This window comes from Gracilinanus agilis, chromosome 1 (genome assembly GCF_016433145.1).
Source record: "Gracilinanus agilis isolate LMUSP501 chromosome 1, AgileGrace, whole genome shotgun sequence".
NCBI classification, from domain to species: Eukaryota; Metazoa; Chordata; class Mammalia; order Didelphimorphia; family Didelphidae; genus Gracilinanus; species Gracilinanus agilis.
The window spans coordinates 295,224,126-295,248,030 of NC_058130.1; the positions used below are offsets into that span (position 1 = coordinate 295,224,126).

The 23,905-nt window shown below is 35.4% G+C and overlaps 1 protein-coding gene across 1 annotated transcript in view; it reads left to right on the forward strand.

Annotated features, from left to right (window-relative positions):
- The window catches only part of FBXL17 (F-box and leucine rich repeat protein 17), a 577,026-nt gene that overhangs the window by 316,045 nt on the left and 237,076 nt on the right, over positions 1 to 23,905 (forward strand). Inside the window, exon 7 of the mRNA XM_044680303.1 lies at positions 8,357 to 8,433. Coding sequence (XP_044536238.1) covers positions 8,357 to 8,433 — 77 coding nt within the window. The remainder of the gene's footprint in view (positions 1 to 8,356; positions 8,434 to 23,905) is intronic.

Genomic DNA, 23,905 nt, shown 5'->3' on the forward strand with positions numbered 1-23,905 from the left:
AATCTGGTTATGTGAATTTATAGAAACTTGGGCAAGCCAGCACTACCCAGGTACTAGGGTGGGTGTGAGTGAGTTTCTCCTCCTTCAGATTTGATTATCCTTTTTATATTCTGTCCTTAGACAAAAAGAATTCATTTCATGGAACTAGGCAAGACCATTTCATAGTCAATTCCTTTTGAGTTCTTTGTTTTAGCATTCTGGGAATAGAAGATTTCTCTGAGACTTAAGGTTTACACATACCTAAATTAATCTCAAATTCATTAATAAGACATTGATTTTTAAAAGAATAACACTTGGTAAATGCCAGCTTAATGAATGTCCCAAGATAATTGTTAACTGGTGGAGCTTGTGACATTTTGCAAATCAGTCCTTGACTTTGACCCTCTAGTCATTGAAAATGTGCTTTGAACAAACTCTTTAGTGCTTTAAGTGAGAGGCTTGCCCTTTTCCTTACTGTTTGTAGTTAATATCTTTTATAATAACATCTTTAGACATTTACAAGAAAAGTTATAGTCTTGATAATGAATATTCAATAAAAACCAAATAGAAATGCTTACATAAATATATACATAAATAAAAACAAGTCAGTCTTTCTATATCCCCTAATGGCATCTATTGTTTCTTGAAATACAATTTAAATTCTTTCAATTCAATTCAACATATATTTATTAAACATCTCTTATCTGCATTGAACCATGGGATATAAAGACGAAAATGAGAAAATCTACCTTCGAACTAGTAGAGAGCATAAAAACAAATATGTAGATAATAAAAGTTTTAAGAATTTCAGGAGAAGTTCAAGCAGAGTAGTGTGAGAGATGTGAAGAAGAAAAGATAACATATTAGGTAGGGGATGAGGGAAATGTTCATGGAGGAGGTGATACTCAAACGAGGTAGGAATGGAAGAGATTTTCTGTGGTAGAGATTGTAGAATGAGAGGAGAGATGATTCTAGGGATGAGAAGGCTGGGTTTGCCAAAAAGCATCTTACATTCTTTAATTCATTTGACTCTCATAACAATTATGTGAAGTAGATATGTGAGATAGTTTTTATAGGTGTAATAAGCACCATGCTAAGAGCTAGGGATTTAAAAAGAGGCAAAAGACAGCCTCCTCAAGATGTTTACAATCTATTCCTCCTCCCATCAGGAAAAAAAAAAAGAAAGGTTATGAATTCTCTCAGATCTCACCTTTCTTCTGACTCTGGAAGTCAGTGTAGAGGAATATATTTTCCTTAGGTCACTTCCTCAACATCCTGACTATTTCTTTTTATGTTGGAGGCTCTTTATATTGGAAGTTTGGCTATTCTCCTTTGGGTTCAGTTGCCACAACAGGCTATAACTATAGCTATGAAACACATATTAACCTAGGGGCAAAATAGCCTCTTGAACCCTGCCAAGGACCATTTTATTTTGCTAGGTTATATAATTTATAATACAAAAATGTTAATAAAATCATAATAAGCCTGTTAGGAAAATCATAACATTTGAAAAGATTTAGATCTCTTTGAATTCTTCATATTTCTAGTAAACCCCAAACTTCCTCTGTTCCTCTACTTGATTGACCATGGATTTTTTTAATAACAAAAATCCAGGTAAATAAACAATTTTTATTTGATTTTTTATTTTAAAGAAAGGATTATATCCATAAAAATCAATTATCCAGAAGTAGATCTGTTACTGTACTGAATTAGATTATATTTGTTTGTGAGGCTTCTGAAGATCCTTCTTAAATATCTTTTAAAAGTTTCACCTCCTCCATGAATCTCTAAATTCCCATTGCACATTTTCTATACTCCTACGTGTCCTTGGTATGACCTGATTTATAGCAGTTACATGTCTATTTTTCTCCCTTTAAGATTATAAACTTGTTGAAGTTAGAGATTAGATTTTATTTCCTTGCAATTTCTTTAATAGTTTATCAAAATTCATTATACACAGTAGTTATTTGATAACTCTTTGACACATAGAATTGAATTTTTTATTTCCATCTTTTATATTTGTCATTTTAAAGAATTTGCTAGATATTTGCTCTCTTTCCATCTTATGTTTTCATTTTCACTTATGAGAGTTTAGCCTGCTTTAGGAAGTAACAATAATAAACACTTCCTACCAAAGACCCCAAAGATGTCATCTTCATATTAANAGTAACAATAATAAACACTTCCTACCAAAGACCCCAAAGATGTCATCATCATATTAAGTTTGGGTATTGTGTTTGCTCATCCTAAAATGTAGACAATCTCACTGCTGTACAAGTTTCTCTATTGTACCATTGTACTTTTCCTGGGTTTTGTTCTAAATCTAAGCCAGCACTTACTTAGAGATACATGTATTGTTCAAATACAAAATGTTCATTTAGAATTTCATTCAGCCATACACTAATGCTCTCTCTAATGGCATCATTTCTTTTCACACCTCTAAGATGATTGAGACTGTCCTTTAAAGTGAGTTCTGCAAACCATCAGATGGCAGCCCCAATTAGCTCCTTTTGGGTTTGAAGTACATTCACAAACAGTAACAAGGTCTCTTAGGAACACTCCTCTTCCAAGCAGTGTAGACATATTTCCTCATTAGTTCCTTTCAATTGTCACTAATGTAATGTTCCAGCTTTTGAGGAGACCAAAAAAAGCATAAAATTTTTTTTTGTATATAAAGAAGACAATTGTTTTCTATATTTCAAGGTTCTTTTGAATTTCTTTGATAGTTTTGAAATGTATACAGCTAATTCATTAACTGTTACTCCTCACATAAATCAGGTGATTAAGAATCTGTTTTCAAGGAGATATGAATGTGTAATTTAAAATTATATTCAATTGTATGGTTGGTATACATCCCACAAGAAGCCTATTTTTGTTTTGCAAGTCTTATAATTCAGGTGCATTTTAAAAGCATATTATCAAAATAAATAAGATTACTAATATTATATTGGGATACTTTTCAGCATCTTTTGGGGATTTTTTTGTCTGAGTCATTGTGCACCAAAATGGAAATGAACAGAGCCTCTATTTTGAGAGTATAATTTTGGTAGTGTATAAATTTGCTAAGTGTAATTTGTAATTTGTAAGCTTAATCATAGAATATTATATCCAGAAAAAAACCTTAAAAATCATTAATCTTCCTCCTTATTTGATAAATGAAAAAAACTAAATCACTGAGAGACTTAGTGATTTATCTTCAGGCACACAGTTAGTCAGCAGAACTGGAACGTAATACATGATCTCTAGATTTCTACTCTCTTTTGATCACAGCACTGTCATTTCTTTGATTAGGGGAAGGTTGTTTAATTGGGTTATGAGAGGTCCAAGGCTCCTTTTAAATATCAGTATGATTACCATAACACATTTCTTAACTGTGGCACTTTTATATGTAATGAATATTACAGACAAAAGAGATGGACTTTAGTCTTTTTTCTACTACTATCTCTTTGAACTACGTGAAGTCAATTTAACCTCTATAGATTTCAGATGTATTATATTTAAAATGAGAAGTTTGGACTAAATGACCTGTAAGGTGCTTTGTAGGTAAAACATTTGAACATAAAAGAACTCCACTTGATAATCATTTAGCTTTTTCATTCCTTTAGGCCTGGAATTGTTTAATTTTCTTGTTTTGCCTGGTATGGGGCCCAGTATATATATACTGATTGTTGACTAAGAATTAGTCCCATTAACTAGTCTACCTTTCTTCCTTTAGCTCTGTGGAGGAGGAGACAGGGTAGCAACCCTACTACAGTACTCTAGGGAATAACCTGAATACCTGCAGGTATTTTCTCAAGGGCACCCAAGCTGGGAGGGAACCAGTTAGGAGGTAAATTAAAGACAGAAATATAGGATAGTAAATGCAGATACCTAGATTACAAAGGGCAGAGCAGATGAACAAGGTTTAAAGTTAGGCAAGAGTCCAAGGATCAAGGAATTCCTATGAGTCTGATCTCAAACTAAAGACCCAGTTCTCAATTTCATTTGCTTGTGCAAATACCTTGCCTTTTCTTTGTTGAGGCCTAACGTTTGGAGCTTACCCCACTTAATGAGCTCTAATGTTGAACCAGGCATCTAATCTAAGTCCTCATTTTACATTTAGGAAAATTGAAGTATAGAAAAACCAATTTTATTGTATGACATGCTTCCACCTTTCATCAATGTTGGTTTTTATTAGTAAAAATATTTACCTCAGTAGCCACAGTAGAACTTAATCTTTTTATCCCAAATGCAGTGTTAAAAGATTTATGCATAAAGAAGAATAATTGAATGTTGAAAGAGCTCCTTTTATTAGCTGTAATTAGGGAAGTTAGTAAAGATGCAAAATTTTAAAAATTCATCTTCAGATCTACCAGAGGTTGCCTTAGTCACTTGAAGAAGTAACTTTTTGTGATTATATCCTTCTCTGGTTTTTTAGTTTGGTGTTAAAAATGATTCTCATTTTATAAACTGATGGAACTTTTGTACAAGTGTCACATGCAATGACATTGGAAATATTCTAATAGAGTTTGATCCAAGTCCTTTACAAAACAGAAAGGAGTTATTTAGGTAGCAATAATTAATTTTACTTGGTTTGGATAATTACTGGAAATACATTGCAATATTTTGTTCAGAATTTTGTTCAGAAAGAAAATGTAGCTATACCACCTCTAATCATTTAGCATTCTCTAAAATCACCACATGCATCTTAATTGTTTCTGTTTAACAGCAAAGTATATATCTCTACCCAGTGTAGTGACAGTTTCGACTACACTGATTCTAATTGCACATCTCAAAAATAGCTTGTTTACTAAAACTCAGTTCTTTTGATCTTGTAAGTGATTTTAATCCAGATCCACAGAAGCTTTATATTTTTCTGCTCACTTGATCTAAAAATGTGTATTTGACTTAAACCTTTGCTGAAATTCTTTATATTGGTTTACTTCAGGAGGAAACTTTAGGGTACCATCCAGCATACTGATTATTACTAATTATTACTAAAAAAAACAGCTGAAAAGTACTTAATTCAGAATCAGAAGGACCTGAATTTGAATCTGCCTCAGATATTTATTAGTTGTGTGACCTAGGAAAATTGTTTAGCCTTTCTCTCCTTGAGTTTTCTTATCTGTAAAATAGGGGTAATAATAACCTGCCTCCCAGAATTATTGTGAAAATCAAATTTGTTAATATATTTGGTTGCCAACAACACTGCATAAATTTCTAGTCAATAGTAGTAGTATTAATGGCGATAGTTATTAGCAAAGAACAACAGCAGCAGCATATTAAACAGAAAGGTGTAAATCATATTATATAGTTGAATTTTATACAGAACAGAGAACTTAGGAATTTCTTGTAAAACCAAATCTATGTTTTTCTTACCTTTTTTTTCTCAAAGGTGCTGCTACTCTTTAATGAATAGCTATCTCTTTGTTATTTTTCTCTTTCACATAGCCTTAAGAGCCCCAAAACTTTTCTAGAATAGTATTCATATAGAATCTTGACAGCATTTTTTGTCTAAATATTTTTTCTATATATTGCTCTTTGATTTAAAAATATTTATATTATTCTTAACTACAATAACTCAATAATAATAACAATAACATTTATATAGCTTTAACTATGTGATAGATACTTGGCTAAGTACTTTATAATTATTATTTTATTTGATCTTCTTAACAATCTTGAAAGGTACAATCCTCCCTATTTTATAAGGGGGAAATTGAGGCAACCAGTTTAAGTGACTTGCCTGGGTTCACACAGCTAGCCACTTTAACATTCAGGTCTTCCTGATTCTAGTCCTAGCTCTTTGTACCACTGATCTATTCACTATTTCAGTTATATCAAACTCAAATAGAACCCCTCCGATTGCATATTGACTTAGAAAACCACTTATTAACATTATCCTTGCACTACTATATTTTTATTTCTTTGGTTAAGTATTTCCCTGTTAAACAAAGGTTCAGAATACTGCACTTAGAAGTATTAAGGGCTTGCCACTTATTTGACACCTCTGAACTGTATATAATGTGTACAATAATTTTCATTTGGGGATGGGTATCATTTGTTATACTCCCCTTTGTGAACTGATCTCAGAGATCTATAGAGAGGAATATTTAGCATATCAGAGCTGCCTTTTAAAGGACAGGTTCTTAATGAGTATTTATTGCAGTGAACTGAAGTAATTGAACAGTTTGTCATTTTTATTAAATTAAGTTCTGGGTATATGTATCTCGAAAAACTTGGAATATCCTATCATTACAGTTTTCTATATCTGTTTAGTTTTCATATCAAAATATTATTTCTATAAATGGTTTGACCTTCAATAACAAATTGTTTTAAATTTCCTGCCATTTTAAAAGTTCTTAGATTCTATGATTCCAAATAAGCAAAAAGCAAATTTAAAACCTAAAAAGACAGATAAGGATACAGATGAATCCTTGATGGATTATATAGAGGTATCAAATTACTTGATCCTTACTTTGTAGAAAAGGTTAATGGCTTTTTTCCCCTTTTACCCTTTTTATTTGCCATGTTCAACAGATATTAATAAAAGTTAATACAGTGAAGGATGCATATGGCAGGGTGTATTATGACTTTTCAAATAAAATAAAATATCAGACAAAATACATGGTATTGTTAATTGTTTTCAAAGTGTTTTCTTTAAGTTTCAGTGAAGCTTTGAGGGCAGAAAAAGTCTTTTACAATAATTAATTTTAAAGTAAGCCAGAAGAGAGATTATATCTCAATGCATATGTGCGAAATTTTTAACAAGGAATTTAAGGAAAATAAGGTAGCATGTTCAGAATTTCAGAAAAATAAAGTAATTGAATCAGGTTTTTATGTTATTTTATATATGAATTTTCCTTTAATTTTTTAAATTAAAGAATTTATAGGTTACAAATGTTTGGTAATGTCAAAATAGAGAAACTGAGTCAGGAAAATTTTAGGTATTTTATTGGAACAGATCAAAGGACTCGAAGCCAGGACCACACACTGTGTACAACAAGCCTCGTTCATCATACTTAAGTTTAGTTTATAAAGGGAAAACCCACAAGAGTTTTGGTAAGGCATCCTGGGTGATAACAACCTTTTGTTTACAGATGCTACAAATATGGGGAATGTACAAAAGGTAGAATAAAATAATATTTCTTGGAAAGAGGCACAGCTAGATACAGGAGGAGAGCAGCAAAAGGATTATGGAAAAGTAACAATCTGGTCCACTAACATATACTAAATGAAACTCAATCTCGGAGAGTCCTTGAAAGAGTAGAGTATTGGGAGTACAAAAATTCCTTTCATAGTAACATTGTCTGGAAATTAATGGACAAAATAAGCAAATAAAAAATGAGGAGTAAAGTACATCATAAGGGGATTCATGTGGGTCACTGCAGGGAAATGTGTCAAAACAAAATGTAGCAATAAATTTTAAAAACAGAAAAGTCATTGTTTCCTAGTGAACTGACTTTATTTGCATAATTGGACATAGGCTGATCATTTTATTTCAGTATTTTAGGGTTTTTTGTGTGTATATACATACCTTAAGTCTCATAAAAAATAACAAGGCATGAAATATGTTGTACTATAAAAATTTACAAATATAAATATACCTACAGTTGCTTTGTTGGAAAGCTCCTGGTTTTGACATTCTGAGAGTCTTTATAAGCTGATACAGACTCATCTTTCCATTTTTTGCTATTGCATATTTACTTCCTACTACTCCTATTATTACATATTATTTCCAGTTTTATGTTCCAGCCAATGTGACTTATTCCTATTATTTCTACAACATTCCATCTCCCTCATCATGCCTGGGCTCAGAGTTGCCCCCATATCCTCTACCCTCCTGTCAGGGGCATGCTATCTCTATATCTGCCTAACTGCTAATCCTCTCCTATTTCCTAGAATTTACTTTGTATTTACTATGTATATATTTCATATTTACTTTATTGACCTCTTGTACCCCAAGTACTGTGCTAAGTGCTCTGACAAAGACAAATAATTCCTTTTAAGTAGCTTCAAGGAAAGTTTCTTTTTATATCCACTTATAACCATAGAACCTGGCACCTACTAGTACCTTAAGGAATTATTATAACTTGATTAATGTTATATGTTCTATCATATTACCAAATATTTTAATGTTCCTTTTTTAGTTTTGCTCTTAGAATATAGAAGATACATTAGTCACAATTGTGTTTAATTTACACATCTGGAGAATGGAATATGCATGAAGCAATGAATATACTAGTTTTTCTGGAAATAGCTTGAAGGGTGATTACTAAAAGAAGGGACTGTATCATCCTTTAAAAACTGACTTCTTAGTATTTGGTGGTAGTCGAAGCTTTATTAATTTAACATGAAATACATTCGTATAATTCACTATTTTTGTGTTTATTGACAGATGTGTAGAAGTCATTGCAAAAGAAGGACAAAATCTGAAAGAGCTATATTTGGTGTCTTGTAAAATCACTGACTATGGTATGTAATTGAATATTTTTTCTCGACATTTTTGAAGATGTTAAAAAATATAAAATAATATGAGTTTTAAAAGTACATTTACAGATCCATAAATGAAGCTTTGATCTTTAAATAATTTTACATCAAATGAGTTCAACCTTGGCTAATGTACAAAAATATGAACCTATATATATGCTGCCTAGAAAAAAATTGCTTTGTATGTGACAATCAGTACACATTGAGAGTATCAGAATAATTACAAAATTATATTTATTATTCTTATCCACATATTATCCATTCATAAGCATGAAAGAAAAATTATTAGACTGACCATATATGCTTAAGTTTATACTATTATTGACAAAATTTCAAATATAGAGATTTAAAAGCCTTTTTCTTTTGATTAGTATGACAGTCTCATTTTTTGTGTCTACCAAAAGGAATTTTCTATGCAGGAGAGTAATCCAATTTTACTTGTCTTTAACATTGAAAATAGGGAATGACAAACTGGTTCTTTTAACACACAAATTAAGTGGGAAATACCTTTTCTAGGCATTAATTAAAAACTTGAATGGGTATTTTATTATTTATTTAAAAAAATTTTTTAAGCCCTTACCTTCTGTCTTAGAATCAGTACTGTGTATTGGTTCCAAAGCAGAAGAGCAGTAAGGGCTAGGCAATAGGGGTTAAGTGACTTGCCCAGGGTCACACAGCTAGGAAGTGTCTGAGGCCAGATTTGAACCTAGCACTTCCTGTCTCTAGGCCTGCCTCTCAGTCCATTGAGGCACCCAGCTGGTCCTGTTGAATGGGTATTTTAAATTAAATTAAAATAACCTTTCCTCTTTATGTTGAATTTAGCCCATCTTTTCATTAAAGGATTGTTGTGTTTGACCTGAACATAGATGTATACCTAATTTTCATGATTTTTGAGAGAACTAAGCTGGCTGGAACATTATGCCTTGGCCTTTAAATTTATTTATTTTGCTTTGTATTAACAAAACTAAATGGCTTGAAATATAATGTTATGAACACATAATCTACAAGTGAAAAACACCAGTCATTTATTCCTTAGCATCCTTAATAATTTTATTGTTAAGAATTAAGAAATAACGCTAATTGTTGTTAGTACCTATTACTAAATCTAACTAGAAATGTGGTCCAACACTATTACTAACTAATCTTCCTCACAACATTAGAATATAGTTCCCTAAAAAGATGATTTTTAAAAAATATTTTCAGTTCTTAGTTATCTAATGATATTTGTTAGAAAAAGATTTTGGAGAATATCTGGCCCAATTCCCTCATTGTAAAAATAAGATGATTGAAAATCAGGAGTAAAGTGACTTTCCCACGCCAGTTTAATGGCAAAGCTGGAACTTTGCTTGTTAAAAGGATACTTAACACAATGGGTGTGGTCTTGAAACTTAGAGTCAGGAAAACCCAAATTCAAATTCCAGTTTAGGCATAAAAGTCTGTGACCCTGACCAAGTCACTTAACTTCTTAGAAGCCTCATTTTCTTCAGCTGTGAAATAGAGATAATACTACTCACAGGACTGCAAAAAGAATGAAATGAGATAACACATTTTGCAGAACTTAAAACGTTATATACATGCTGGGTATTATCATTAGCTATTGTTGTATTTATATTAATCTACCCATTTATATTCCAAATATTGTTCTATTTATAGGGAATTTCAATACATATAATGTGTCCAGAACATTATATATTTTATCAAGTCATACCTGTACTTGCTTCTTTGCTCTTGACTTTTTATTTTATTTTTTAAGCAATTGTACCCCCCCCAAACACCCACACCCCAACTTATCAGGGAAATGCTTCCAAGCACTCATTATCTCAGATAATTTAAGGAAAGTTTGAATTCTTTACCTCTGCTTAGTTACTTCTTTACATATATTAACCATAAAAAGAATTATTTTTCTTAATATAGTGTAGGATGTGGAAAGAAATTGAGCAAGGGAATGAAATGAGAATCCACTATTTACACATTTCTTTTCTATGCTAGCTTTTCATAGTGTGATTTCATAGTGTGATTTAATTTGAAGTACCAGTTTGATGTAGTGTAAAGAATATAGGTTTTAGAGTCAGAGAATCAAGGTTGAATCCTAACTCTACTACTTGGTAGCCTCCTAAGTGAATTTAGAAATATCACTTAACATCTGACCCCATTACCTAATCAAAAATTTGAGAGAAATTGAGCTAGATGAACTGTAATGGCAAATCTGAATTCATTGATCCTGTGAATTGCCAGGAGGTTAGATAGATCTTATTTAAATATAAAAATAAAAACTCACTTCCAAATGAAGTAAACTTGTTTGGATATTTTTCTATCAAAATGAATAATCAATAGTTGTGCAGCAGTCTTATGGACAAACTAGTCAGAGCTGGAATTTGATTATCATAGAAGGATGATCATATCCTCAAAAGCCACAAAAAAGTTTGAAGGAAGGATGCATTTGTGGAAATGTGAAGTGGAAGAAGATAAAATACAATGATTTTTTGGACATATTGCGTTTAAGATGCCTAGAGGATGGCCAGCAATCTATTGGTCATTTGTCAGTGCTTTTCTGGGTTTCTGGAGAGAGATTGGGTCTGGATGTATAGATCTGAAAATCATCTGCTTAGTGATAATAATTGAACCCGTGGCAACTGATAAAATCAAAGAAGAGAATAGTGCCTACACCAGATCACTGTAGAATACTCATGTTTACTAGGATAATGATAGGCACTTTGGAGATTAACCATGATAGAGCAGTGCTAAGAAATGAGAGTATCCAAGTATGAGGAGTTGACAATGTCAGAGTCTGAAGAGAAATCTGATAGAATGGGGATAAATTAGATTTAGTAGTTAAGAGATCACTGTTAACTCTGGGGAAATAAGCAGTTTCAGTAAAGTAGGTGGAAACTTAAGTTGCAGGAGATTGAAAAGAGTGGGAGGTTAGTAGGTAGAAGCAGTAAATGTAGAGGAACATTTCTAGACCAATTGTAAATGCCAGTTTTTTCTCTTTTTCATACGTTCATCAAAGGTGCTCTAAATACATATATTGTTCTCACAATATTTTTTTAGGCTCAAAAAACTAGGTGTCATCCTTGACTCTTCACTTTTATCTCCCATATCCAAACTCATGCCAGATCTTTACATTTCTACTTTTTATAATATTTCTTGTATCCTTCATCACTGTATGCCTTTACTATTGTATAGCCTTGTGGTTAGTCGAGATCAGTCACCTTGACTTTAGTTTCTAACCACTCGTCTCTCCTTTAATCATCTCTCAAATTAATCTTCCTTAAGTAAAAATTAAACCATGTCATAAGACCATGCCATTCCTCTCTTTCCCATTCAATTTCCCATTCAAAAAAGGTTCCTTTTGCTTTCAGGATCTAATATAAAATCTTCCGGCTTTTAAAACCTTTCATAACTTGATCTCTTCCTAATGTTCTAGTCTTCTAATACCTTACATCCCACCATCTACTCTCTGATCCAGTGACTAAGACTTCCTTGCTATTCATTGAGTATGAATTCTGGAATTTTCTTCCTCCTCATCTTGGTTTTCTGACAACCTTCACTTCCTTTATGTACCCACCTGAAATCTCATCTTGTACAAGAAACCTTTTTCTATTCCCCTTCATATTAGTGTCTTCCCTTGATGTTTTGTCTCCAATTCATCCAGTAAAATGCTTGTTTGTATGTAGCTATTTGCATGTGGCCTCCCCATTAGACTGGAAGGTCCTTGAGAGCAGGGACTATCTTTTGTCTTTGCATTACACAAGTGCCTTTGCTTAAAATATTTCTTGTTGCCTTTATTTAATTTGTTGACTCATGTAAAAGACTTATTGTTTATACAATGTACTTATTGTTTATATAATGTATATACATATACACTTTATCTTCATTATGGCCTTAAAAATTTTTTTTTCATAAAATGACTGATTGTTACTTTTGGATATGCAATAATACCAACCTTACCAATTCTTTTGTTTTCTTCTCCAAGGAGAATCTCTTTGGCATCCTTCTTAATTTTGCAACTTGCTTTATTTAACATCTTATTCTACTTAGAGGATAAATGTTACTTTTAATTTTATTTAGATCCTCCAGTAGTGTGTCTACTCAATAGACAAAGTTCTCACCTTTTAAGTACTAATAATTAATGCTTCTAGAAAATAAAAAAATGATCATAATCTTAGAAAGCTGCTTCTTTTTTTCTACCACTCACCTACTATCACTTTTAAAGTGGAAACGTATGTTAGGGTTCAAATGGGTGGCCACCAGAGGAACACACGAGACAATGCAATCAAAGCAGGAGAAAGCTTTATTGCCAGTGCACGCTGGGGGATCTCAGCAAGAGAATCCCAAATGGTGCATTCAAAGAGGGGAATATATATATGTTTCAAGGGCTAAGGTTTAGCTAGGGTCTGATAATAGCTAGACAATGGGAGTATAGAGGTTTCCAGGTGCCATAGGATGTAATTCTTAATGTTCAAGGCTGCTCTCTATAGGGTGGAGTGGTGTCCCAGGAACTATGAATTCCAGATAACCGCCCTGCTGAGCAGAGCATGAGGCTATCAAAACCCCCCTGCTTAACAGGGTATGACTATGTTAGTTATGAGTCTCGGCTTTTTGGCTACAACAGGTATCATATACAAACTCTCTTACAAAGGATAAATTCAGAAAGGAAAACCCCGAGTTGGCATTACTGTGGTTAGCCAAGAGTGTTGATTAGCTAACCCTCAGAGAAACCCTAACTTACTGAGCAGGGAACTGATGGCCTCTCCCTGCCTGGCTAGCCCTTTAGTATAGACTATAGAGCTAGACCGAATAGCTTTCTATTGTTGTTTCTAATATAAAAGGGGAACCTCCTAGGAGATGTTGGTTGATTCTAGTCAAGAGGGGTTTGACTGGTCGACCTCAGGAGAGAAACCCCTTTTAATTGACAGAGAGGCTATGACGGTTCCCTCTCTGTCCTATAATAAAAATGTAAATAAAGAAAAGGTAAAATTAGGGAATAAAGAAAAGGTAAATAGGGGGTTTTGGTTCTTTGGTGGGAAAGGAGGGTGCAATAGTGGATTGAGGTGGTAAGGAGAGATGTAAGGGAATGGCTGACTTTAGGGAAATAGAGGACAAGGCAGTATAATGAACAGTTAGGGATATGCTGAGGTAATTAGGGGAGGCAGCTACAACAGGGAGACCCTCAGACTAGAGACAGAGGTTGCTGGGGAAGGAAGGCTGGACTCTTCCAGGGAAAATGGTATTTCTACAGACACAAAGTTTAGGGCCAGTCAGAAGTGGTTTGAATCTGACTAGAGGGCTTTCTAGTCAGTTTCTCAAATCCACAAAGAGGAGCCCCAAGGCTCCTCCCTGTCAATGAAACTGAAGGGTTTCCAGGAGGAAGTATAGAGACAATTACTTCCTCCCAAGATGGACTCCTCTACCTTCTCTCAGGAAAGTAAGGAGAATAAATTCCTTCCCCACCCTTTCAACTCTCACTTATCATTGAGCCAGTGATTTAGCAAAGGGTTTGAATAGGTAACAATGGGGTTTATTAAAGTTTCAGGGTTGATTATCAAGGAGAGAGGAGTTCAGGGTTCCCTAATAGCTGCTAGGGAGAAGCTCAAGATGGGGGAGGGTCACAGGAATGGCTTGGACTGAGAGAGAGCCAGGGAAGTTTGGCTGCCCTTGAGGTTAGGGAGTATTGAAACAATGAAGCAAGGGATAGTTTGTTTCAAGGGTAAGCCCTACTTGTTTATGGGGAACTAAATCCTCAAAGTCTCATTGCTGCAATCCAAAAATCCACCCTTCTCCCAAAGCCCACAGGAAAATCAGGAAGATAATAAGGGAATGAAATAGGGAAGGTCAGGGAAGGTCCAGAGAAGTTAGCTAAGCTCCAAAATGTCAAGGACAAAAGCACATATTCAAGGCAAGGTTTCAGCCGGAAGGCAGAGCCCAGTTCGCCCCTCCACTCTCCACAAGCTTCTGGGACCAACTGAATTTTGTCAGAGTTCTAGGGCTGGTCAACTGCCAGAAGTCCTACAGTTAGGTTTTGCGAGGATAAATGCCCTGATTGCATCTCTGCCTTACAGTCCGGACAGAGTAAGGTTTAAGAAGATGGGGAGCAGAGGTCTGCCCAGGATAAAGACACAGAAGGAATTGAAGATTGGCTTTTGTTCAGGTCTTTGCTTAATGCCTAAACTTCCTTGATGTCTCCTATGCAGCCCCCTGTGTGGGAGGAGGCAATGTAGGGCACTTCAAGATTCGGCTAAACTTGAGGTTACTTGGAGCCTTCTCCCCTCCCCTAAGGAACCTTTTCTCTCTTCCAGCCCCTTTCACCCCTACCCCGATTGATTCTGACTGCATTATATTAACTGAAGGCAATTTAATAACAAGTTCAAAAGGAAAGGGATCAAGATGAAGGGAATTAGGATTTACCCTAAACCTAAAGCGCAGAGTGGTTTCTAGTCTCTCTCAGATCTGAGCATGGGACTCACAGACTTATGGAGGTTTCCTCCTTGCTCTCCTATGCTATAACTATGCTAGATTTGCTTGAGTCAGTCTTTAGCAGTAGTCAGCAAGCAAAGCGGAGATCTTGATCTTCGAGCCTGCCTTAGCCTGTCTCTCCAGGTTGTTACCCCTCAAGACAGGCTTTCAGTTCAGCCAGCTCCTAAATCTTTTTTCCTCTGGTAGCACAATCCACAGGTATTAAGACAAAGGAAAAATTCCAGGAATAGATGTTTTCTTTCCTTGAGAGGCAGAGAGCTAGCTCCCTTTTACTCTCCCCTGGTCAGGGACAGACCCCAGCCTAACTGTCCTCTCCCAGAGGTCTCTCTTCCTTCCCCCTCCAACTGCCTTTGCTGTCAATCCATTCTTCTCCCAGCATTCCAAACCATCTCTGTGCAGTTTCCCCCACAGCTATTATATATTTTGTTTCTTAGTTACATAGGTGGCCATAGCCAAAGAATTCCTCATCCAGCAGCCAGATTGCTGTCTAGATCTTCCATACTTCCTTAGATTGGTCTTCATTCATTGGATAAACTGTCTCTAGGACTACATTTAGTCTCTCAGAAACATCAGTAAAGCACTGTGTAAGGACAGTTTTGTAAAAATGCAGTTTTTGGAATGTTTGCAGCAGAGTGAGTGACAGAGCAGATGGTTGAGCCAGAAGCAAAGGATTGTGGGAAGGAAAGAACCCCTAGGAGGGGCTTCAATCTTGGAGCTTGGAGGAGAGAGGAAGACTCTTGCCTACCTCAAGATCAAGTGAAGGCCATCCAAAGGTTTTCCTTGGACAGTTGGATACCTGGAAGACCTGTGTTGTTCCTGAATTCTTCAAACATCATTGAGAAAGAGTTCCTGGATATACCAGTGCCTGGAGGATCAACAAACTCCTCCTCCTCACTCCCCCTTCACCCCCCCAGGCTGAAGCCAAATGAGGAGACTCTCAGTCTAGGCTGCCTTGTAACAGAGACCTCTGATTTCATGATTAATTAGTTTTTAGCTTCGTAAGATATAGTGATAAAGGAAGGAAGGAAAATTCCCAGTGACGGAAGAATCTTGTCATTGGGCTAGATTAGGGACCCCCTTCTACCCCTACCTTCTCTCCCATCTCTTACATATTATTAATATCAATAAATAACTTGAGAAAGCAGTCAGAGTGTGATATCCTTGATGAAGGGAAACAGAGGGAACAAGAGGGAGAGGAAAGGGCTACCAGCTCAGGCCTTGGCTCCAACAGCCAAACCCCCTTGCAGTGCAGCTTTGACCTGGCAAGGTGGTCTGACTAAAAGGGGATTCTTTAGACTTGCCAAGCCTAGGGACCTATCCTCATTATCTCCAAGAAGAAACCCTTACCAGGCTACCATCACTTGCCCATTCTCTGTTGGTACACCTTCACACAGAGAATACTCTTTGCTCTCTCAGTAAAGGTGATAGGAGAGAGCAGTCCAGACAGACTCCATCATTCAAGTCTGTCATCTCATTAACATCCCAGGGACCTCTCCAAATATAGCTTTTAAAACTGTAAATATGATATTTGTTCATTTTATTTTGGGGAGTTGAATATTAACCCAAAATGAGAAGACCTATTACAGAGTGTACTCTCAATAACTTTTGCTCATTTAATCAGAGTTTCAGGCATGTGGCCATTTGATGTAACTTCCTGTTTGATTTATTTGTAAAATTAACTTCACCTAAATACTTAATTTAAATATTTAACTATCCAATTAAAATTTATCATTTCCAAAGAACTTTATAATTTCATAATGCTTTATAAATTATTAATCTTATATTGTAGGATTATTAGAGATAAAGGAAAGTTAGGCCAAATGTCATTTATTTTGTTGGGTAATTTCTGATTATAAGACCTATACTTGGTAGATTAGGTATGTAGAAATTTTTTCCTGATGTCTTGGGGTAAAGATCAAAAAGATATTATTAAACATTTATGGAAGGGCAATTTTATACTTACACTAAAAAAACTAAAAGGTTAGAATAATTATAACTCTTTACATTATAAAATTATATAGGGATAATTTTACCTTTTAATTCATTTGTTCATCCATTCAACAATTAACAAGCATCTATTATGACAACATTAAAAATATGTAACATTTATATTTTCAATCAATCGATAAATATTTTTTGTCATCTATGTACCAGGCATTATGCTAAATCCTAGGGATACAAAAATAGGGGGGAAAAGCAGTTCTTGCCTTCAGTGAATCTAATGGGTGAGCCACTATACAAATACAAAATACAAAACAAGCTATATCATAGAAATAAATAGGAAATATTTATTATAGGGAAAGCACTAGAATTAAGGGAGGTTAGGGAAGCTTTGTATAGATAGTGAGAGTTTAGTTGGGAATTAAAGGAAGCCAGAAAGGTCAGTGATCACAGCTGAGAAGAGAATTCCAGACCTAGAGGACAGCCAGAAAGAATGCCCAGAGACAAGCAAAGCCAGCATCACTAGATTGAAGATAAGTGTTAGCTATTAAAGTATAAGAAGACTTAAAAGGTTAAAGGGGAGCTAAGTAATAGAGCTTTGAATGCCAAACAAAGCATTTTGTATTTGATCCTGGGGGCAATTAAGAAGCCTTGGAGTTGATCAGATTTGCTCTTTAGGAAAATTACTTGAGTGGGTGAGTGGAGATCAGAACTGGGAAAGACTTGAGGTAGGCAGACCCATAAGCAGGCTACTACTGTACAACATGAGGTGATAAAGACCTGCCCTGTGGTGGTGGCAGCAGCAGTGTCACAGGAGAGAAGGGGGAATGTAGGAGAGATGTTACATAGGTGGAGATGACAAACTTTGGCAACAGATTGGATATAGGAAGTGAGAGGATGATTCCTAGATTGTGAGCCTGAAGGATTGCAAGGATGGTGTTGCCTTTTACAGTAATACAGAAGGTGGGAGGAAAAGAGAACTTAGATAAACAGATAATGAGTTCTGGTTTGGTTATATTAAATTTAAAATGTCTACTGGACATCCATTTGGAGATGTCTGAAAAGGCAATTGGAGAAGTGAGAGTGGAGGTCAGCAAAGATTGAGGCAACTGGTAGATTTGAGAATCATCAGCATATAGATATTAGTTAAATCCATAGGAGCTGATAAAATCACTAAATAAAATAGTATATAGGGAGAAGAGAAGAGGACCCAAGACAAAAACCTGAAGAACACCTAAGTTTAAAGGGCACGATCTGGAAGAAGATCCAGCAATGGAAACAGAGGAGTGGTCAGATAGGTAGGAGGAAAATGAGGATTCTGAAAACCTAGAAAGAAGGAAGTAACCTAGAGAGGAGAGAGTGATCAATACTATCAAATGCTACAGAGAGATTAAGGAGAATGAGGAATGAGAAAAGGACATTGGATTTGGCAACTAAGAGATCATGAGTAACTTTGGAGAGAGTAGTCAGAAGCCAGATGTAAGGGAATAAGAAGAGTGAGAGGAGAGACAATAAGAGGCATCTTTGGTAAATGATATTTAAGTTACAAAGGACAGAAAAAAATAGGACAGTAGTTAGAAATGATGGAAAGAGTAAATGAGTCACATGAGTACATTTGTAGGAAATGAGCCAGTAGAAAAGGAGAGATTAAAAAAAATGACAGAGTAGGGATAACAGAGGAGACAGTCAGTTATATAGGACATAGAATAGGATCCCTTGAATCAGTAGATTTGGGAAGGAGTAAAGGTGCTTCATCATGTGAGACAAGGGTGAAGGAGGAGATAGTGACATTTTTTTTCTCACACAGACCCTGTCAGATAAGTAGCACCAGGAGTAGCATTCTTATTTTCTTTATGAGGAAACTAAGCCTCAGAGAAGTTGACTTGTCAAAATAATAATAATTGGTAAAACTGAAATCTCAAGTTATATCTTCTGACTGTAAATACATAGAATTAGTCTTCTAAATGTCCTGTAGATTTCATAGGTCAGTTAAGTCTCTAACTGCTATGTGAATAGAACTCCTTTCTTGCCCTCTCCAACAAGAGTTCTTTGAGGCTCTTTGAAGATCTCACTGATATCTGTGCTGGTGTACTTGAGAACTTTGTATTTTTATAGAGGATCTGCATATGTATAGGGGATCTGCATATGTACAGGGTGAAAGAAGATAAAAGAGGTTAGCAAAAAATTTTGGTTAGGCCACTAGTATTCTTTTTTTTTTTTTTAACCCTTAACTTCTGTGTATTGGCTCCTAGGTGGAAGAGTGGTAAGGGTGGGCAATGGGGGTCAAGTGACTTGCCCAGGGTCACACAGCTGGGAAGTGTCTGAGGTCAGATTTGAACTTAGGACCTTAGGTCTCTAGGCCTGACTCTCAATCCACTGAGCTACCCAGCTGCCCCCCAGTCCACTAGTATTCTTAATTGTCTTCAAAGTGCTAGGCTCTGAGAATATAAAGTACATAGAGTAAAACATTCAACAGCTATATTTGTGGTAATGGAAAGTTAACATATTTACACAGTGCTAATGATTTTTAACTAATAATTTTTTAAAGTGAGCAATTATTAATGTCAACATGTTATTAACAGTTTTTAAAAATATCATCTTTCACTATGGGAAATAATTCTCAATAGACAAAAACCAGCTTTCTAGGGAGAGAATAATTAATATTGAGTAATGTTTGATGAATAATAATTATTGTAACATTTTCTTTATTTCACCCTCTCTCTTAGACTGAATTACCCAGTATTTTATGTTCTTAATATTGCTAATCCAGATTTACACATGGCCTTCAAATTTCTGAAAATAATACTGTCTCTTTTAGGAGATTTTTCATTTCCTGTCATAAGAAATATTTTTTGATGTCTGTTTTACTTATTTTGCTTTTCCTCTACTTTTATTTTTTAAATCTAAAATGACAGTGTTATCCCAACAATATTTAATCCTTCCACATTGTGTGTTATAGATGCAGTTTTAGAGAATTTCTTGAAAGGCAAGGATTTAGGGTCTATTGGTCTTGATTTTATGTAGTATACCTAGACTACAGTAATGACTATCCTCCTTTGGTAGCCTTGAATAATATTATTATTAGGCATTTTTATTAATAACATCTGTAAGCCCAAGCAAATCCCAACAGAAGAAAAATATAGAAATTTAACCAACAGTCTGCTTTCAATACTATCCAACAAGTGTTGTAGTAAGAAACTGGCAATGTAAATAGCATTCTTTCTACTATATACAAATATAGGGAGCTAGATAGCACAGTGGACAGAACACTGGGCCAAGAATTTGGAAGAACTGAGTTTTAATTTGGCCTCATACCTTTTTAACTGCCTCTGTAACCCACGCAAATCACTTTAACTTCTGTTTGCCTCAGTTTCCTCAACTGTAAAATCAGGATAACAGGATCTACTTCATAGGGTTTTTTGTGAGGATCAAATGAGATGACATGCTTATTCCTTTTCCCATCTATAAGATTTCTTCCAGGTATGACTTTGTTTTATTTGAAATGTAATACAATTCTCAACTAAGACTATGAATTTGATTTTATGTTCATCCTTGATTTACACCTATCAGAAAGTATATCAAATGTAAGAAGATTTCCCATGAACTAAATCTGTTCTAGTTTTGGAAATAATATCTAGATGCCTAAACTATAAAATTCAACACATTATTTTTATACCTTAACTGCTGTTTAACCCATATTTTCACTGGGAGATGGAGTTTTGCCTCTCAGTTCTCATGGTCTTTAGAAGCCAAAAGATTTCCTAATGAAGTATCATTTTTCCTAACAATGAGCATTTTATACCTCTGTCAGGTAGGTTCCATTATTATCTCTATTGTATAAACAAGGAAAATGAGACTGAGAGGTTAAGTGACTTGCCCAGAATCAAAACTGGTAATTGTTTGAGGCAGGATTTAAACAATGTCTTCCTGATTCCAATAGTCTCTCCACTGTGCCATTTTGGTATCTCTTTGCCATCTGGCTGTAGTATTTAATGGTCTCTGTCATTGGAGGGCTAAGCACTGGAGAACTGAAATTTGAGTGATTGAGGCCAGGACCACTTTCCCTTGTTAGAAGAAATCTCATATTTTCATTCTCTCTCATTAGGAGCAGAAGTTTTAGGTCAGAGGAAGTATTTAATTTGTACGCTGTCTCTATAAGAGGCAGACACAGACAGCTCTGATGTCCACTTTAAGAAGAAAGAACAGACAGATCTTGTTTCCAGCCCTTTAATAGAAAACCATAAAACCAGTGAAGGGAGTCAGTTAGGAACTCAACTTTACTCTGGCTTTTGTCTGAGAAGAGTTAGGAGGTGCTGGTTCTCTATCAGGAGAAACTGGCAGTGAAGATTTTAGAGTTTGATCTTTGATAACCTAGTTGGGAAGAAGGCAGTGACTGAGAGGTCTTTTCTTTTTAGAACAGACTGAGCAGCCGGACTGTCTCTTCCCTGTGAGAGGCAGGTTAACCATTTGGAGTTGAGAGGAGTTCAGAGCTGTTCAGGTTCACTCTCTGTCAAGAGGTCTCTCTGACAGTTGGTTTCTGGCAGCTTTTGGTTTTCAGATAAGGAGTTAAATAGGTTGAAAGAAGAAAGATTTATTAATTTAGTTTAAGAAAGGTAGATAGAGAAATTATCTTCTTTAGTCAGAGTAGCTTAGTTGAGGCCTGTTCTGGCAAGCAAGATTTTAGCTTAAGGTTTATTAGAGATTTAGTATAAGGTATTATATAGGCATAGTAATATAATCTAAGAACTATATTCTCCATTTTGATTTATAGGCATAGTAATTAAAAGATAAGATATATACTCTTCAGTTTCTATCCTTCTGTTTACTATTCCACCTCTACTATAAATAAATAAGGGTTGTACCAAACTGTTTCAGGGCTTTTATCAACTGCCTGCATAATAGTTAACTCCTAACAGCTTGGCATCTATCCACAAAAATAGTTTCAATATAACAGCTTTAGCTTATCAATAACATCTTTAGTTTCAATTGTTGTGGGGTACTAGAGGTGAAGCCCTGCGGTTCAGGAAGGATACCTTTGCAAGAATGCAAGACTCCAAAATTTAGCTTAAAAATAAAAAGAAATTTATTAATTTAGGAGTAATGTTGAGAATGGCGAGGAGGATAGTATAGGTGGAACAGTAAGATAAAAGGCTGCTCCCAGAATCCATCAATTCTGGGAATTATATACTCTTTATAACAGTGGGGGCATAATGCTGTATCATGATGATGACATGATTCCAGAGTGGTAAACACTCAGGCATTCGTTGGAGGGGTTTGGTCATCTAACTGGAGTCTGCCTGAAGACCCTCATAGTTTAGGGTGTGATATTGGAAATTTGATGATCCTTGAACTTATTTTGAGGTCCCTGGTCTAAACTTCCTGTGGACATTTAGGACTCTTTCAAAACTACATTTCCCATGATTCTTCTTGGGTAAAGAGATAGACAGGAAGTGTGATTATGTAGACAGAGGTATAAAGATTCAGGACTTGATTGTTACACTCTCTTTCCTATGAAGCAGCCAGGGAGAAAGCATGGCAGGGCATTTGAATTAGATCTTAGCAGGCGCGTGGTTTTTTTCATTATCAATATGGCTTTAAATAAAACCCTAATATCTATATCTATATCTATATCTATATCTATATCTATATCTATATCTATATCTATATCTATATCTATTTCTATATCTATCCTTTTATATTAATTTTATTTGTTACAAGGGGACAGATGGATGTCTGAGATAGTCTGATGGTATCGAGATGTAGCCTGGAGGTGCATCTCTATGTCCAAGGGTCCAAGGATGATAATTCTCTCAGGGTCTTATAGAAGTTATCAGATATTATTGGGTTGGGAGTCACAAGGACAGAAGGGAGCAAAGGAATTTCCTTGCTTATAGTTTGCCTGAAGCAGTTGTATAGTTTTGGGTACAATGCCCATGCCACAACGTAACATCCTCAATGTTCCATCCCTACCCCAAAACCTTCTACTAACAAGCTCACTGAAAGGAAAAAATCCCATTCCTTAGTTTTTGTGGAAACCAGCTCAAGATTAAGCACCTACTATGTGCTTAAGCACTGTGGTAAGCACTTTACAAATATTGTCTCATTTGATCCTTACAACAACCACAGCAGGTAGTGCTATGATTATTCCCATTTTGCAGAAACACATAACAGATAGTCAGGTATAGAAGAACAGTTGCATCTTGTTAGAAGCAACTTTAAAGAAATAGAACCTCTGGCAGCAACAAAGAGAGCCCAGTATAAATTCTTGTATGTATGTATGTATGTATGTATGTATGCATTTGTCTATCTATTTTAAAGTATTTTTCCATGGTTACATGATTTATGTTCCTGGAACTGACAAGCAATTCCATGCCCAGTATACATTCTTAGGAGATAGTTAGCTCTGGCATTTGAGAGTTACTCTTCAGGTAATAATCAGGCGCCCAACTGAGCAGCTCATCTTGGGGAAGCTCTTGTTAAACTGGAAAAAAGCACAGAACTATTAAATAGTCAGAAAAACCACTCTTTAATTATGGAGAAGAATTCAGCACTAAATTAGGCCTCCTTGAAGAGCTGTGTGCTACAAATCCTCATAGAGTCCCCCAACTCTGGCAGCTCTGGTCACTGAACTCCTAGGAGGGCCATTGAAGGAGATTACAATTCCAAAGAACAAAAGAATTTGGGGAACTTATATACCCTTTTAGGGGAACTGAGGACTGAGAATGAGAGTATAGTTGATTGACTTTATAATGGTAACAAAGAAAACAAGGAGTCCTAGACAGGAATAACAGTGAGAAGCTGAAGCTTTACAATGAACCCAAAAGGGAACTATCCAGCCAAAGGACTGGGCTACCTTGGGAAAGGACTTTGGCCTATGGGGAGAAACCATTGGGATAAAAAGAGATACTTAACACCTTGATGATGGTATTAGCTCTATCTCTACTTAAACTTCTTTAAGGTCTATTGTTAGTTGGGCTCACCTTCAGTCTAACTGGGGAGGGGGGTCATCTGATCTCATTAGGCTACAAGTTTGGGGGTT